The 17,625-nt window shown below is 51.3% G+C and overlaps 1 protein-coding gene across 1 annotated transcript in view; it reads left to right on the top strand.

Moving 5' to 3' along the window:
* Kif6 (kinesin family member 6) overlaps window positions 1–8,815 on the top strand; it is a 296,865-nt gene extending 288,050 nt beyond the window's left edge. The window contains exons 20-23 of the mRNA XM_006244480.4: window positions 154–201; window positions 691–780; window positions 2,492–2,583; window positions 7,934–8,815. Of these exons, the coding sequence (XP_006244542.1) occupies window positions 154–201; window positions 691–780; window positions 2,492–2,583; window positions 7,934–7,950 (247 nt within the window). The 3' untranslated portion in view covers window positions 7,951–8,815. The remainder of the gene's footprint in view (window positions 1–153; window positions 202–690; window positions 781–2,491; window positions 2,584–7,933) is intronic.
* The last annotated feature ends 8,810 nt before the right edge of the window (window positions 8,816–17,625 follow it).

The following is a 17,625-nucleotide window of genomic DNA, read 5'->3' as shown; positions in this document are numbered from 1 at the left end:
ACAAAGTGTCAGAGTCTGGGTGTCTCACTGGCCAGTTGGCAGTTGGTTTTTCTGGTGCTGGGGAACACGCCAGGATCTTGCATTTGCCAGATAAGCTTTCTATCTCTGTGCTACGTTCCACACTCATTTGCTTTTCTATATTTTTGGTCACAGTTCTCAAGGCTTGGAAGTTGAGAATGGGGCTGGCAAGCTGGATGTCTGGTAAGGGCCCTGCCCTTCCCACAGGGGCAGGGCAGGAAGCACTCCTGTTTCTTTTGTAAAGCTACCAACCCCAGTCTTGAGGGTCTTGCCTCGTTACCTCATCCCATCCCAAAGACTTGTCTCCATCACTTCAGGGGCAGAGTTCAACCCATGGATTCTACAGCTCAGGGACGTAGCTCTTGTCGTGGGCTCCCTTCTGGGTGCATAGACGTGTCCATCTTGCTGTGGCCCTCATTTCACAGGACACTGGACCTCAGGCCTTCCTCTCAAGGACACTCGACCTTTATGAGAGCTCTACCCACAAGCTATCATCTATCTAGTCATCATCTGTCTACCAAGGTGTACCTCCAAATGTCATCACTCTGGGAACCAGGGCTTTCACATAGAAATTTGGAGAGAAAACACTCAGTTCACCAAAACCACTAAATATTAGCCCTGCGTTTCTCCTCTTCCGTGACTTTTGTTGTTCTTTTGTTTGTTTTATTTCAGTGGTAGGAATGCCAGAAGAATCCTCCCCTCTCCTTGCCCCAGTCCGCACAGCCAAGAGCCCAGTGGCTCCAGTATCCAGCTGCAAGATAGGTATGTTTATACCTGCTCCCTTAATACTGCGTCGGCCCTGTAGTAGGCAAAGTGAGCTCTGAAGTCTGCTTCCCCAACGACCTGAGGGGGCCCTTGTCCATCCACTGCTCTAGGCAGAACCTGAGGCTGACCTCTGGACTGGCCTGATACCTGGGAAGCTTCCCTCTACCCACATTGAGGACCCCACCCCCACCCCCACCCCAAACCTCCAAGGTCTGGTCAGAGTAGTTCCCATCTCCTGGGAAATGTATAAAATGAGCCGGGTGTGGTGGTGCACACCTTTAATCCCAGCACTTAGGGGAAAGAGGCAGGTGGAACTCCGTAAGTTCAAAGCTGGCCGGGTCTACATTTACCCCCCACCCCACCCAAAAGCCAGTTAGAGAAGATCTGGAGAGCCCTCTGCCCCCTACTAAAGAGAACTGAGTAGCCTCCCCAGGAAGCTGGAGTTCTGATCAGGCTAACAGAGTTTCAAGGGCCTCTTGGGCTGCTGGCACCATGAGACTAGAACCCTAGTCCCCTATCTGAGCCCTTCTCTCAGAGCTGCCTCAGGCTGAGTGCGCCCTCTGCTGGTGGAACTCACCATCTCCCGCTGCTGTACCTCAACATCCACCCCCTAAGCCCCTACCCCCACCATGCAGCTCTTGAGCAGAATTCTACAGGTAGGGTGCCCACCAAAAATCACAGTGACCAAGAGCAAGCTCCTCATGTGGTTGTTCATGTCACCTCATGGAGCCCTAGGCATGAGATCGGCAAAGCCAGGGGCTGGGGTGGGGTGGGGGCTCTCTAAGCCAGATGAAGAAAGTGGGGAAGAGAGCCCAGCATCCTCCCGTTTTCAAAAGAATTTTTGGGTCTCATACATTTCTGCTTACAAGTTTGGCCACATGGCTACAAAGGATGCTGGGAAATGTAGTTTTTAACAGTGGCACTTTAGCTAAATATGGTTGTGATTTGAAAGAGATAGAGAATAGCAGCCTCTGCCTTGGGGACAAATAGCTACACCTTGTTAGCGGTGCGTGGGTACAGGGGAGACATCGTCAAGATGTCAGATCTATGCCAAGTGCCAAAGGAGAAGTGGGTAGAGTGGGTTGGTTCGGGTAAGTCTGGGATGAGTGAATATGAAGGCTTGGGAAGACAGGATGGAGGCGCATCGGTCAGCCTTGTAACCGTGGAGCAAGCATCGGTCAGGTGTGTAACAGAGCATCTGGGGCAGCAACAGGGAGTTGAAACAATGGAAGCAAAAGCCCAAGGCTGGACTGATCAGTTTATTGAAGTAGAAAAAGAGTTCAAGAGTGAACCAGGATCGTGGCCTTTAAGACCCAGGAAGTTAAGGGCTCCAAAACAGAAGAGCAAGCGCAGTAAAGGCACTCTCTGTGCACACCTGATAGCTGAGTTCCATCCTGAGAACCCTCTGTAGAAAAGACCGTCTGCCAGGTTATCCTCTGACACACACACACATGCACACACACACACATGCACACACGCACATGCACACACGCACACACACAACACACGCACACATACACACACATACTCGCACACACACCACAACACATGTACACATACACACATACATATGCACACATACACACATGCACACACACATACACACACACACGCAGGCATGCACACGCACACACACATATATATACACTCTGGGTATGAGGTGTAGACTTGTGATATTGTGATCGTGTTTGTCTGCCATCTCGGAAAGGCCATCATCCATCCCGCTCACTGGAGACAGACAGACAGACTCCGACATCCTGGCATTCATCAAGGCCAGACAGAGCATTCTACAGAAGAAATGTAAGTACACACCCCCTGGGACCCCTGCAGGGTCCAGCTGTCCCCACTCTTGTGTCCCACACTTGGGAGAAAGCTGAAGCAAGCAGGAAGCTGCAAAGGAAACCTCTCGAGCTCCTGCAACCATTGTCCTGGTCGTCACCTCTCGTGAGCCAAGCCCTTCTCCGAGTCCCAGGGGCCAGGTGTGTGAATGTGGCTTGGCTGCTCCTGCTGTACCTGGCCAGACTCCCTCCCCCTGCTCCTGCCTTGGCTCCTTTGTTCTCTGTCACCAGAAGGCATCTTTCTCTCCTGCCCAGCCTTCTCCAAACAGGAAGGAGCTGAGGGAGGTTTGGTAATCCTTGAACCCCTAGCTAGAAACCTCACTCTCCTCTTGGAGTTGTGGACGTATTTATGTGAAGGCCTGGGGACGCTGCGTCAGATTTGAAGGAAATACCTGTCCCACAGCAGGAGGAGAAAGCCCCTTGCTGGCCTTCCTCACTGGTCTGCTCTCTTTTCTCTACTGTTCCATGTTTTCTCTACTGTGGACAAGACCCTCCCGTTCCCAGACACCCTCAGGAGCAAGGCCAGGCCCTCCTCGCCTGCATTTGCATTTAGTCTCAGCCTTACCCCAATATTCCAGTGGCTAGTGTTGTCTTGGCTTGTCAAAAGCTGCCCTCCTTAGTGGTCCACCTGTCTGTCCATTTCCCATAGCTATAATAAAATGTCTAAGGCTGGGCAACTCAGTAAAGAAAAGTGGTCCATTTACTCCAGTTCTAGGAGTTCCAGGGCACACACACCGTTTACAGCAGCTCTGCTCTGCCTACAACCTCATGGCAGTGGGGGGAAGGTAAGAGGGAGGGGTCTCATGGTGGGACAGAAACCAAGAGCCCTTCAGGGCTCAGGCTTCTGCAGCGACCCAAGGACTTCCTACTAGACCCCCAAATGCTCTATCTCACCGCCTCACTCACAGACAGCCAAGCCTTGTGCAGAGTCAAACCACAGACAGCTTTTTAAAATGAGAAAGTCTTGGGTCATGCGGCTGACACCTTGCCCATGTGGATAACACGCTCAGTTTCTCCATTACCCACTTGTGGCTTAGATTGAACCAATTTGACAAAGACAGGACACAAGCTGAAGGAGGACTGTTATCAGCACAGCACACAACTAGAGTATCCCTGTATTGCCACCATTTGAGCACCGGGAGCAGCAGCGTGGGCCTCACCACATGGCAGTGGTGGACAGGCGCCATTCAGTGCCGGGTCAGGTGTATGTAGGGAGGATGGCTGTGCAGAGTTGGGGAGCTGGGGGCTGAGCTGAAGAAAATCAGGAGGCCAGGAGGAGGCTGTCGTTAGGTTGAGGCTGTGAAGATGACTGTGTATAGGCAGGAATGTTGTTCACCGCGTGGTGTGTGTCTGTCACTTTCCCACGAAGTTCAGTCTGGGCTCATGGTGTCAGAACGTCTGTCCATGGGGGCAGGAAGGACAGAGAACAACACACAGGATGGAACCAGGAAGCAGGCAGAAGGATGAAAAAGCTCTCCCCTCCCCCCTCCTTTGTTCTGTCAGAACCCTAGCCTGCTGGATGGAGCCCGTACATTCAGGATGGCTCCTTCCTGCTTTGTTAACCCTCTCTGCAAATGCCATCCACCCAGAAATGTGATTTAATGACTTCTTAGGCACCTTTCCGTCCTTGTTGACGATCAAGGAAGGGGACCAGAAACCTCCCCAAGGAAGTAAGAAGAAATGGTGTGGGGACCTAAGAAAGAGAAGGAAGGGCCAATGGCCTCCCCATAAGGAAGTGCAGAAGACAGCCATCATTCCTCCCCCAGAGCCTGTGAGGGAGCAGTATTGAGGCAAATGCTTCCCTACTCTCTAGGAAAGATGCACGCCCACAGGTGCTATCAGGATGGTGTGTTCCTGCGGACGCTGTCCCTGACAGTAGGCAGCCTGGGCACTTTGTTTTTTAATTTGGTTTGTTTCTTGAGACAGGGTTTTTTCTGTATAGCCTTGGTTAGAACTTGCTTTTTAGGCCAGGCTAGCCTACCCCTGCCTCCCTACAGTTGGGGTTAAAGGCCCATGCCCTCAGTGCCAGGTGAGAGGACTTTACTTAGAATGTGTACCAGGGCTGGGGAAATTGCCCAGTCAGTAATGTGAGCTACACAGACACAAGGGCCCCAGTCTCATCCCCAGAACCAATGTGAAAATCTAGGCATGGACACACACTTATAATCCTGGAGCTGGGAAGCAGACAGGCCACCCTAGGCTTGGTGGCCATGCAGTCAAGGCTAAGGGGTGAGCATCCAGTCCCAGTGAGAAAGCCTGTCTCAGAGGGCAGCTGGAGCCAGCTATGGCTCAGAAGGCAAAGTGCTCATTGCCATGTCTGATGACTTTGGTCCCCAGTGCCCCTTCACAGACAGAGACAACCACCCCCCCTATACAAGCTGCCCTCTGAACTCCACATGGGTGAGCTCCATAGCACACACTCTACGTTCATTAATTAATATAAAAATAGGTGGGTGCCTTCTAAATAATAATTCCCAAGATTGAACTCTGGCCTCCACGTGTTCTGACAAAGGAGGAGTCAAGCTTGCTATGGTTGAAGAAGCTGCCTAAGGTTGTCCACAGTTAGTGAGAAGCAGAGCCAAGGAAGCCCCCATGTGCTGCCGCTCTCCACACCAAGTCACACTGTCTCAGGAGCCACAGAGAGAGAGTGGCCCTCTCAGCTGTGTCTCCTGGCCTCTGGGGAAAAGGACCAGGATGGATAGGAAAGTGAACAACAGCTCCTGTGTCCTCAGCCAGGAGTGTTGTTCTCCGAACGACAGCCTGGAAGCAATCCATCAAAACACACAGAAGTCCCACAATCCAGTTGTTATTCTCAAAGGACCTCCCCCCACCCCCTGGTTTCTTAGTGACCATGCAGACTCTGGGAAAGCCATGGAGAGGGGCTACGTCCCACATAGCCAGTAGGCTTAACCTGTGCACACACACAGCCCGCCATGTAGCATGTTGCGTGCAGCCTAACTTACCAGGCTGGGCTGTCTGGCAAACAGCAGCCAGGCCTGCACCACCTCAGCCAAAGCAAACACCCTCCCCTGCCTGGGACTCTCTGCTCTTAATTTAGCATCCTGCCCCGTCATGGTTTCTTCCCAGAACTCATGGAAGCAGGACCCCTGACAGGGCAGTTTAACATAAGGCCCTCTCTGTTCTAAGAAAGCACCAAGAGCCAGGAAGAGTTGGCTTGATTTAGGACCCAGGGAAATGCCAGCGAGATGTTTAAATCCCTGCTAGGGGCACCTGCAGACAGGTATATGTCCCCACAGGGGCGTTCATCAGCCATGGAGTCTACCCTTTCGCTGCCAAGTGTGGGTTTGACATCTGAGGAAATAAGGTTAGCCCGTTCTGCAGACCCCTTTTACAGTCCCCCTTAACTCTTGGATTTTGGATATTTTTCCATCTAGAAAAGTCCCTTGGAGTGATTCCATAAGCACAAGTTCTCCTTCTCCAGGAGGTGCCAGGAAAAGGCCATACAACATACCTCAAACCCTCCGCTTGAGTTCTGGAGCCCTTCCAGGGGCCAGAGAGACAGGGAGGTGGAGAGAGACGATTAGGAAACACACAACCTCAAGTCAAGCCGTCTCTGCCATTGTAGCCTCGGGGTGACATCTCTGTGTCAGAGATAGACAGCATCCACCCTCACGCTGCCATGAGTCTCTTCAGAGAGAGTCTGTCAGGGAAGGTGGCTTGGTAAGGAGACACACCTCATTTATGGTAGGCTGGTGATGGTGCCCTCCACTTCAGGTATGCCCTCATCTCTGCGCTACTCCAGCTTCGTTGCCCGACTGGAACACAGCGTGTACAACAAATCGGCCTCGAAAGGCCGTGTAGTGGGCCCTTCCTGTGAGTTGTACTCCAGCTCTGCTGGGTAGCAGCAGAAAGACGTCACCTTCTTCAACCTTCCTGCCCAGGAACCTTCCTGCCCAGGAAGGCTGCGTGCTGGTGTCTAGAGAGTTAGGACTTTAGGGGTGGGACTCCCTTCCACCCCCCAACAGCAGCATTAGCCAATCCTAACCCAGGCTTCTCATCAACAACGTGGAGAAAACATCAGACCTGAGGCCTGAGGTGACCTCATTCTCACCCCACCTGGCCAAACAGCCGGTCAGCCCTGGCTGTGTATTGGAATTACTCAGCCACCTGCGGGATTTCAATCCCATGGGTCTGTGCTGTGGCCTGCGGTGTCTGAGGGGCCCTAGAGTTAAGCATAACCTTCGTCAGCAAGACATACCCTGACTTCCTTTCTGTCCTTGTGTTGGGTTAGGACAGGACAGTATGTGGAAAGGGAGCCATTGAGATGGCTCAGCTGGTAAGGGGGCCAAGCCTGGTGACCTGAGTCCCCTTTCCATCACCTATGTGGTTAAGGAAAAACAAACGAGCAAAAACAAAAAACAATTCCCACAAATTGTTCTTGTCCTCTACACACAGGCTGTGGCATATAGGCATACAAGCGCGCGCGCGCGCACGCGCACACACACACAACACACACACACACACACACACACACACACACACTATAAATACATACATATCTATTCTGAAAGAATGTTTTTTTAAGGGCTGTGTCTGCTAAGTTCCATGGTAAGGCCTCATGTACAGTGCCAGCCCTGCAAGTCTGTAGGCAAGAGCTGTGTTGCTTTACCCTCTTAGCCCTCACATTCAGGGAGACGTAATCACCATTCTGCTTCAGTAGTGCTGTAGGCATAGAGCCCACGGACCTTACTCACAGCAAGGCTCACTGTCCACTTGTGGCTGACTACACTGACTTTACCAGTTGATTTCACTGTTCTCACCCCCTCAGCCCTCAGCCTCCCTGCCCACTGAAACTGTTCAAACTGTAGTCATCGCTTCACCCAAAGGATCTGAGCAGCGCCCTCCTGCACCTGCCAATCTACAGAAACCTTAGGCAGATGAAGTATGAGCTCATTCCTTGCTTACACGGTCACAGTCATGGGTGTAAGGATTCTGCTCAAACACAGACTTCAATCTGCGTGTCTAGGGTGGAACCCAAGACTGATTCTTCTTAAAGGCTTATTTTAAACTGTTCTCTCTTTCTCTCTCTCTCTCTCTCTCTCTCTCTCTCTCTCTCTCTCTCTCTCTCTGTGTGTGTGTGTGTGTGTGTGTGTGTGTGTGTGTAGAGGCACCCATGGGTCCATGGGGTTAGAATGAGTGTGATCTGCTCAGGAGTGACATCTTAACAAAGAATGTATTTGCTGCACAGCCTGGGAGACAGGGATAAAGAGTATGGCCAGCCTCCCCTTGGTGCTCATCAGCTCAGGGAAAAGCTCTACCCCCAAGCTAACCAGCACCCTGTCTTCTTTCAGGCCTGGGAAGCAACTGACTCTGATGGGAGTCCAAGCTCGTCCTGCAGACGGAATGGCTAACGAGACGATGCAGAGCCTGCCCCTTACTAGTGACCTCAGATACGATGGAAAGACACCCTATGGAGCAGCTGACCAGTTTGAGGCCAAAGGAGGAGAACGACTTTTAGAGGACAATGTCTGGGAGAGCACCAGAGAGGGCATATAGGGCTGACAGAAGGTCCTGACAGAACTGCTGACAGGGTGGGCTGTACAGAGAGCTGGAGGCAAGCCAGGGCTGCTGCTCACCGACATGTTTAGGCTGGGGACATTCCAGGTAGTGCTGCTCAGGAGGATGATCTACTTGCCAACCATCGCCCAAGTCCGCCCCTATTCTCAAGCCCAGGAATGGCTGTGGCAAGCTAGGCAGGCCTTCACAGCCCTAGATCAGAATGTAGGGCACCTTCAGTGCCACCGTGCCAGCCCAAACCATCACCCACTTGCCCTGTCTCCAGGGAGCTGTACCCTGCAGTCTGAGGACCTCACAGTACCACAGAACACGGGCAGCTAGCTACTCAGAGCTCAGCAGCTACCAGTTCCTTGAGCCATCACCCCACCAAGTTGCATGGGGCTCTACAAAATTAAAGCCTAAACTCCCTGTCCCACAGGGGGACATAGCTGCCTAATGGTCTTGCCTCAGTGACCCTCCCAGAATCCCACGGCCAGCATCCCATGGCCAGCATCCCGCACCCTGAGCCTGTGACTTGGACTAAGTAGACACAAGAGGGGAACACAGTCAGCAGATACCTGTACTGGGGTCCCAACGCAACTCCAGTTGGGTGGCAATGGAGAGGCAGAGACGGGTGCCCAGAAATGATTACAGCTGAATAAAAATACCTGACAAATGCTCGTGGTCTGCTCGGTAAGACAAGAACCCGTGACCCTGGGGAGTGGACAAGGAGGTGACACAAACCTGGACTTGGTGGGTGGTGGATGGTGGGTGGTGGTGGTCCAATCCATTTGGGGCAAATGAAGCTATGCAGGCCTGCCGCATCCTTAGCCACACCTGGCTTATACCATAGGAACCGGAAGGATGGGGCAGGCCAGCCTTGTCCCTCCGCGGCTGCTTTCTTGGTCTGCCAAAGACTTTATGATGGAAAGTGCTAAGACGGCCAGAGCCTGTTACCCAACTCTTCCCTGTGACCCTGACGCAGTGCCAATTCTGAATAAACAGTCCTCTGCTTATGAGTGGCAGATTGGGGATCAAACCTGCTTCTCAGGCTGCACTCTTTCTGCATGCCTGTGGCTCAGTGATTTAGTCCCATGGGGTGGGGGTCACTCCTGCCCACCCTAGCCCAACCCTCGGTAAAGTATCCAGCGCAACATAAGGCAAACAGGAGGCTCTTCATGAGTCCACAGCTATAAACGCAGTCTCACAAATGCACACTCGGGGTTCTTGAGATAACAGGACCTGGCCAGAGCCTCTTGTGGTTGGGATCAGTGATCCTGGAAGGCCTTGATGTGGTCCATATTCTAGATCTCGCCAAGGCTTGTTGACTTTCCCTCTCCTGCAGAGATGATATCTCCTGGATCCAAAGGCTTTGTTGACTGAGATGTGTGACAGGGTATGAAATGCTCACCCAGGCTGGAGAGGAAGTAAGAAAGTAGAGGACACACCAGCCAGGAAACCCACGTCTCTGGGCCACTGGTCAGCCTTTAGGGAGCTTCCCACCTTAAATCTCTCAGTGGATGCTAGGGCTTGGGTGTAGACCCACGCTGGACCACACTGGACCTCCCCAAAGGGCCTCTTCCAAGGGGAGGAAGGGATGAGTGCTTTGAAAGGATGCAGCAGCACTCCATGTGGGCTCAGTAGAACAGGAACAACAAGGGTGTCTGGGTTCCAATGGGAAGATCAAATGGTTTCAGAAAAGCAAGCTGGCCGGTGACCCTAGTCCAACCCTACATTGAATTCGCCTGTCTCTCATTCCCTCCACAGGGGGAGGGTGGGGTGGGAAGGTGCTTTCCCATATCTTGCAAACCGGCATTTCCAATTTCTCAGCAAGTTAAAGGCCTTTGTCACCAACCCTGCATTTGATCCACAGGACCTGCATAGAAGGAAGAGAGTTGACTCCCAAAGTTGTCCTTTGACCTCCACATACACATACACCCTGTGACATGCATGTCTCCCCCCCTCACACATGCTATGTGAATACACACACACACACACACACACACACACACACACACACACACACACTGTGCATACACATACACGGTAAGAATAATTATATAAAATTTTTTAAAGGGGAACCCTAGAAATCAGACGGAGACCTTGGGACACTGAATAACTGGTGTCAATTCTTCACCTTTAGTAGAATTCACATCCAAAGTTTTGCCATAGACTCTGGGGTAAGGCGTTCTCCTGCACGTCAGGCATGGGCTTAGCTCTGTGACCTGCGTTGGAGACCCAAGCAGAGGCTGGGCACAGTTAGGCTTGCTTCCTCCACTCCCGTGACATCTTGAGATGTACTTGATAGCTGTGTCCTTTAGCCTGTATCCCAGAACATACAGAGAGCAAAGTCAAGGCAGCCTGGAGACTCACAGGGAGCTTCCCAGGGAAGCCCAGCCACAGCTGACTCCAAGACCTATTGCCATGGGACCAAACACTCCTTGTCATTAACCACTGAGAGGGGGGCATTTGTGTCAATAGCTGGATCGTACATTAAACTTTGGACACGGTGTACGACAGCTCCAGAACTTTCCAGTACGGTGTTCACTCTACCCTTTACGTTCAATGCAACATACACAAATCCATGGCTTTTAGATTCCAGGTAATGGACACTAACTAGCCAAAGGCGCCCCATGAAAACCCCCAAACATCACAGGCTTTTCTCCAAAACCGTACACATACATTACTCTGCACCTGATGGAGAGACCCAGCCACGAGCACTGTGAGTACAGCGTGCACCTGCTAACCATATTAACGCAATGGTGGCCCAAATGTTTTGATTGGATTTAAGGCCCACCCCATGAGATGGAGCCCGTACCTGACACCCCTAAAGTGTCGAAGGACCTGAGACTAGATAGGTCATGGTAGGAGAAAATATACTATTATCCTACTAAAGGAACACAGCAACAGAGTGACTCCCAAGGACACCATGCTGGATCTGCGCCTTGCTCAGCCCCCCTCAGGAAAGTTTCTTCTTCAAGAGATGAGAATTAACATAGAGACCCCAATTGGGCAGTGCGCAGTCAGTCGGGGGCTTTAGTGCACTCAGGTCATCAAATCCCTCCCTGAGATCCCCCAGGGATCTGCTCGGGAAAGGAGACAGAAAGATTGTAAAATCCAGAAGTGTGGATGATTCCCAGGGAATGGTGTCTTCCTCTCCTGACAGGACGGATACACGCACGAGCTCACAAGCACCGAGGCCACGCCTGGGCCATGTCAAGCCAGGCAAGAGTCCCATCTCAGAGAAGGGAATGAGAATGTGGCTCCCACCCCCAAGCAGAAACCGTCTGTAGTTAGTAACCCCTGGAAGACAGAACTTCAGTTGTTTGCAATGTATTCAACCGTGCTCTAGGGCAGGCCCCACGCCAGTAGGACGTGGCCAACAAAAACCAGCTCAGTAGTATTTTTGTTTCATTTTCCTGAGTTTGAGCATTTTTTTTGTCTTAATTGGGTTTTTTGCTTGTTTGTTTTTATTTTCATTTCTGTGGAATTTGGAGGTTTTTTTCTTTGTTGTTGTTTCTTGGTTTTCTTCTATTTTTTTTTTACTTGTTTGTTTTGAGAGAGGGGTTTGGGGAAAGAGAGTGGGAGACAGAGCGAGAGAGACAGAGAGAGACGGAGGGAGGGAGGGAGGGAGGGAGGGAGGGAGGGAGGGAGGAAGGGAGGGAAAGAGAGACTATGTACACTGAATGAGGGAATTTGGAGCAATGCATTCCAAATGGAATCTTCTCATCAAACCCCTCCCCTCAAGACTCAGGGATCTGTGTGGAAAAGGAGACAGAAAGATTGAAAAGTCAACAGTTATGGGTGGTTCTAAGGAAACAGTTGGGTAGGTAGGGAGATGGGGAGAACCTGGGAGGAATTGAAGGAGGAGAAAATATATGAATTTTTTCAATTAAAAAAAGAATGAGATTAGCCATCAAACCAACTAATGAAAAGCATTCATGTCAGCACCCTCACATGTTTGAGTGATCTGTACCACACTTCATCCACAGGATGACCCCTGACATCCCAGGCCTCAGCCTATGATGACCCCTGACATCCCAGGCCTCAGCCTATGATGACCCCTGACATCCCAGGCCTCAGCCTATGATGACCCATGGCATCTCAGCCTCCGAGAACTTTGACCCCAGTGCTTCTCAGAGTTCTGGATTCTACCCATGGCCTGAAGAAGTGGCATAATATACCTGAAGATTCTTTCACACGAGGCATCCAGCAACCCCTTAACCGTCACCCTACCAAGAGGACTATCCATCAGGAGAGAAGGCATGGTCCTCCTAATTTTACCAAGCTTCCAAGGCATTTGTCTGGTGGATCAAGGCAGACTACCTACTCATTGATCCATCCAGGTCATCAGAGGATGTCCCTGCAGAAGTTACAACAATAATGACCAGAAAGGAGGTGAAAACCAGACTCTATCAGAACTCCGCTCACATCCCACAGCCCTCAAAGGCTGGCTCAGCCTTAGTGGACAGTGCATGTCCTTCCGTCCTGACCACACGTCCTTCTATCAGAAGGCTCTTCTCCTCCTAAGGGTCTCCTCATTCATGTGCAGGAATCCGGGGAGACACCCAGGTCTCAGGTGAGCGCTTGGTTTTCTTACCTTCTGTGGACAGTCTAAGGCATGCTCTGTATTCTCCCAGGTAGGGCCAAGCCTCAAGGTCCACAGCAGACCCATGCTTACAGACACTCTGCCCTGACTCCCTCCTAAATCCTCTGCCATGACTTCTGGCATCATTTCCCCAGTGAACAATCTCAGATCTGCTGAGGAAGCCCAATGTTGGCCAAAGCATCTGTTTCAGAACTGTTGGTGTGGGTGCATTCAGATTAACTTCTTGGTCTGGGGAATGGAGAGTCCTTCCCAGTTCTATCAGACTCTCAACACTGTTTCCAGTTAGGTTCACATTCTATGCCAAACAAACAAACAACAATAACAACAACAAGAACAACACTCCACTCTTTCTAAAAGATACAGTAGCAATGATTAGACAAGATCAATATCAGGGCTGGCAGGATGGCACCCAGTGCTCTTCCAAGGACCCGGGCTTAAGTCATAGCACCAACGCAGTTTCTCACAACGTCTGTAACTCCAGTGCTAGGGTATCTAAGCCCCTCTTCAGGTTCCATGCATGTGATACACACACATAGATTCAGGCAAAACACTCAGACACACCAAAGTAATACAAAGTAAATCTCTTTAAAAGACCAACATCAGGTGTGGCTGCTTATTTGATTGGAGGCCGCCTGAAAATTACCCCTCAGCTTCCCACATCCTGACTGCTGATCACAGCAGCCTGGACTTCCTCTGAGATCAACAACTCAGATCCATACAGACCTGTCCCATCACACAGTGCCCACTGTAAGGAAACCTCCAGGAGCCCCTGGCATCCTTGCCCACAACTCAGCCCTCCACAGCTTGGCTCTATTGATGGTTTCACCCCCTCACCCTTTTTCCTACAGGGCACATACCTAGGCCTCATTGTCTCTCTCCCTTGGCTCCTGTCTGGAAAGTGCTCTTTCACCTCCGGGTAGACTTTTCTGCAGAGTGAGTCCATGAGTAATTACCTATGTCAGATGGTAAGGTGACTCGCCCCTTATTTCAGAGTCAGTCAGACAGGAGGAGGCCTGAGCCTAGCTACTGTTTAGTCTGGATTCTCTGCCTACTGTACACGAGATTGGTCCTTTGCCCTCCTATCTTCCTATTAGTTCAGGCTCAGAAAATTCCTTATCATCTCCGGGTGTTAGGCCACACTCTGCCATCAGGCCCGCCTGGCCATTTTACATTCATCATTAATTGATTTTGCCTGCCCCACTTGGGAAGCACAAATTGGCTCTGCCTGTTACTGACTATAATTCCTTGCAAGAGGTCATAAATCGTGTCTCTCCTTCACAGAGGGGCAGTGTCCACATAGGGAGATGCTGGGCTAGGAAGTGGGTTGTGTGTGAGGACTCTATAGTCCAACAAGATCTCTTCCAAACACAGCCAAAGGCTGACAGGTCCCAGCACATAGAGGACACCTAGTTTGTCTGTGTAGAAGGAATGGCTAGAAATGGAGATGGGGTGGAAGGAGGGCAGAGGGTGTGGCTTCCTGGGGAGATGTGAACAAAAGATCTGCTCATTCCAGAAAGGGCATGGACTTGAAACTTCAAAAATGACCCCACCAAGGTCCAGCCGGTGCACCAATGAGCTGACCAGGGTTACTTAAAGGGGTGTGGGTGACTCATCCCAGCACAGGCGACAACCTTCAAAAGATGCACCAAGTGGCTGTCTGTACAATGTAAAGGCACGGAAAGGTCTGCTCCCTCATTCAATGCCTGTGTAACCTCATGTGACTTGCAGCTTTATGAGTTTCCTGAGTCTTGTGACGCCTCCTCTCCTTTCAGGAAGAGAAGAGGTCTCTTCAACCTTACAGAATGCTCTGGGGATCCCATGAAGTGTCCTCTCTCCCATTTAATCTTTGCATTTCAGTTTCTTAGGATTTTGTGGCCTAATAGTTTTCAGACGTCTGCTGGGCATGCTAGCACATGCTTTTAATCCTAGGGAGCCAGAGGCAGGTAGATCCATGTGAGTTCAAGGCCAGCCTGATCTACATGATAAGTCTATGGTCCAATCGGGGTTATACAAAACCCTGTCTCAGAAAAACAAAACACCCCCCCCAATAAGTTTCATTAGTCCCCCACTGTCTTAGTTAGGATTTCACTGCTGTGAACAGACACCATGACCAAGGCAACTCTTATAAGGACAGCATTTAATCGGGGCTGACTTACAGGTTCAGAGGTTCAGTCCATTATCATCAAGGCAGGAACATGGCAGCATCCAGGCAGGCACGGTGGGGGAGGAGCTGAGAGTTCTACATCTTCATCTGAAGGCTGCTAGCAGAAGACTGACTTCCAGGCAGCTAGGATGAGGGTCTTAAAGCCCACGCCCACAGTGACACACTTCTGCTAACAAGGCCACACCTTCTCCAACAAGGCCACACCTCCTAATAGTGCCACTCCCTGGGCCAAGCATATTCAAACCACCACACCCACTAAACTGGATGTGCTCCTGAGAGAGACTCCAGCCTACATCCCATTCCAGCTGAACTTCCAGTAGATTTGGGGTAGTGCATAAACCTTTAAACATAAGAAGATGGTAAAAGGAAGAGAAGGGAAGGGAAGGGAAGGGAAGAGAAGGGAAGGGAAGGGAAGGAGAGGGGAGGGGAGGGGAGGGCAGGGCAGGGGAGGGGAGGGCAGGGCAGGGAAGGGGAGGGCAGGGCAGGGGAGGGGAGGGGAGGGGAGGGAAGGGAAGGGAAGGGAAGGGAAGGGAAGGGAAGGGAAGGGAAGAGAAGGGAAGGGAAGGGAAAGTAGACAGGGGAAGACTTGGCCACCACTCAGCAGATCTTTTGTAGTTGGTCAACTAAATAAGATGAGTTTTCCATCCTGGTGAAGCTAGTCCCACTCCTCTCCAGACCTGAAGGACAAGGGCACCTCTGTCTCCTCCTACCCCAGGCTGTCTCAGACTTCCTTCACTCTTCTCTTTCCTGTGGACTCTTTTCTTTCATTTCCTTCTTTCTGAGAAGACTTTCACTCCCTGTGAACTGTGTGTCCAGACTGAGGACTGTTGGCTCTGGACCATCTAGTCCTGTCTGACCAGAATGCTCTGGTTGTCAATGGATGAGCTTTTGAACCCTGTTCACACAGGGCTTCCTCAGTGTCATTGAGCAGACTTAGGCGCTCCCTGGCCTCGCAGGAAAGCTCAGTCGTTGCTTAAAGACTAGACTCAGTAATTCAGAAAGATGGTTGACCACCAGCACACTGTTGGCCCCATATTCCCAAAGTATGAGAAAAAAAAGTCAAGGGTTAAGTGTAGTGGCTTCAGAAATCCCTGAAAGCCTCAGGAAACCAGGAGCAGAACAGAGCGTTTCAGGGAAGATGGCTCCTTGGCTCTCTAACACTGCCTAATAACAACAGTAACTGTTCTTGCCCTTAATGCCAAGCAAGCGTATTTCAGCCTGACCTCACCCCAGTGATGCCTCATGTTCTTTGTTGGGCCTTGAGGCAGAGGACTACAGCTCACTCCTGTATGCTGTCATTTACTTGTTCATATACTTATATTGTAAATGTTCTGCCACTATCTCAGGCATTCTGTAAGGCTCCTAACGACCTATAGGTAGAAACAGATCATCCTCTATGTATTACAGGAGTAGTCATTTGTCCTGGTTAAACCCAAGTGGCAAGCATGCGCCTGATGCCCCTCCCTAGGAAGACATGAATGTGGTGCTGTGCCAGTGATGCTCAAGTCTGTGCTGCTGCAGCCAGTGATGCCCCTGTCTGTGAGGTCCATATCTGTGATGCCCTGTCTGTGAGGTCCATGTCTGTGATGCCCATGTCTGTGAGGTCCATATCTGTGATACCCTGTCTGTGAGGTCCATGTCTGTGAGGCCCATGTCTGTGAGGTCCATGTCTGTGATGCCCTGTCTGTGAGGTCCATGTCTGTGAGGCCCATGTCTGTTATGCCCATGTCTGTGAGGCCCATGTCTGTGAGACCCATGTCTGTGAGGCCCATGTCTGTGAGGTCCATGTCTGTGAGGCCCATGTCTGTGAGACCCATGTCTGTGAGACCCATGTCTGTGAGGCCCATGTCTGTGATGCCCATGTCTGTGAGGCCCATGTCTGTGAGACCCATGTCTGTGATGCCCTGTCTGTGAGGCCCATGTCTGTGAGACCCATGACTGTGATGCCCATGTCTGTGAGGTCCATGTCTGTGATGCCCATGTCTGTGAGGTCCATGTCTGTGAGGCCCATGTCTGTGAGGCCCATGTCTGTGAGGCCCATGTCTGTGATGCCCATGTCTGTGAGGTCCATGTCTGTGAGGCCCATGTCTGTGAGGTCCATGTCTGTGAGGCCCATGTCTGTGATGCCCTGTCTGTGAGGTCCATGTCTGTGAGGCCCATGTCTGTGAGGCCCATGTCTGTGAGGCCCATGTCTGTGAGGCCCATGTCTGTGAGGCCCATGTCTGTGAGACCCATGTCTGTGAGGCCCATGTCTGTGAGGCCCATGTCTGTGAGGCCCATGTCTGTGATGCCCATGTCTGTGATGCCCATGTCTGTGATGCCCATGTCTGTGAGGCCCATGTCTGTGAGACCCATGTCTGTGATGCCCATGTCTGTGAGGTCCATGTCTGTGATGCCCATGTCTGTGAAGTCCATGTCTGTGAGGCCCATGTCTGTGAGACCCATGTCTGTGATGCCCTGTCTGTGAGGTCCATGTCTGTGAGACCCATGTCTGTGAGGCCCATGTCTGTGATGCCCATGTCTGTGATGCCCATGTCTGTGAGGCCCATGTCTGTGAGACCCATGTCTGTGATGCCCATGTCTGTGAGGTCCATGTCTGTGATGCCCATGTCTGTGAAGTCCATGTCTGTGAGGCCCATGTCTGTGAGGCCCATGTCTGTGATGCCCTGTCTGTGAGGTCCATGTCTGTGAGACCCATGTCTGTGAGACCCATG

Source organism: Rattus norvegicus, chromosome 9 (assembly GCF_036323735.1).
Source record: "Rattus norvegicus strain BN/NHsdMcwi chromosome 9, GRCr8, whole genome shotgun sequence".
Taxonomy (NCBI): domain Eukaryota; kingdom Metazoa; phylum Chordata; class Mammalia; order Rodentia; family Muridae; genus Rattus; species Rattus norvegicus.
The sequence above is the reverse complement of the archived record's forward strand: the minus strand, read 5'-3'. Positions and strand labels throughout refer to the sequence as shown.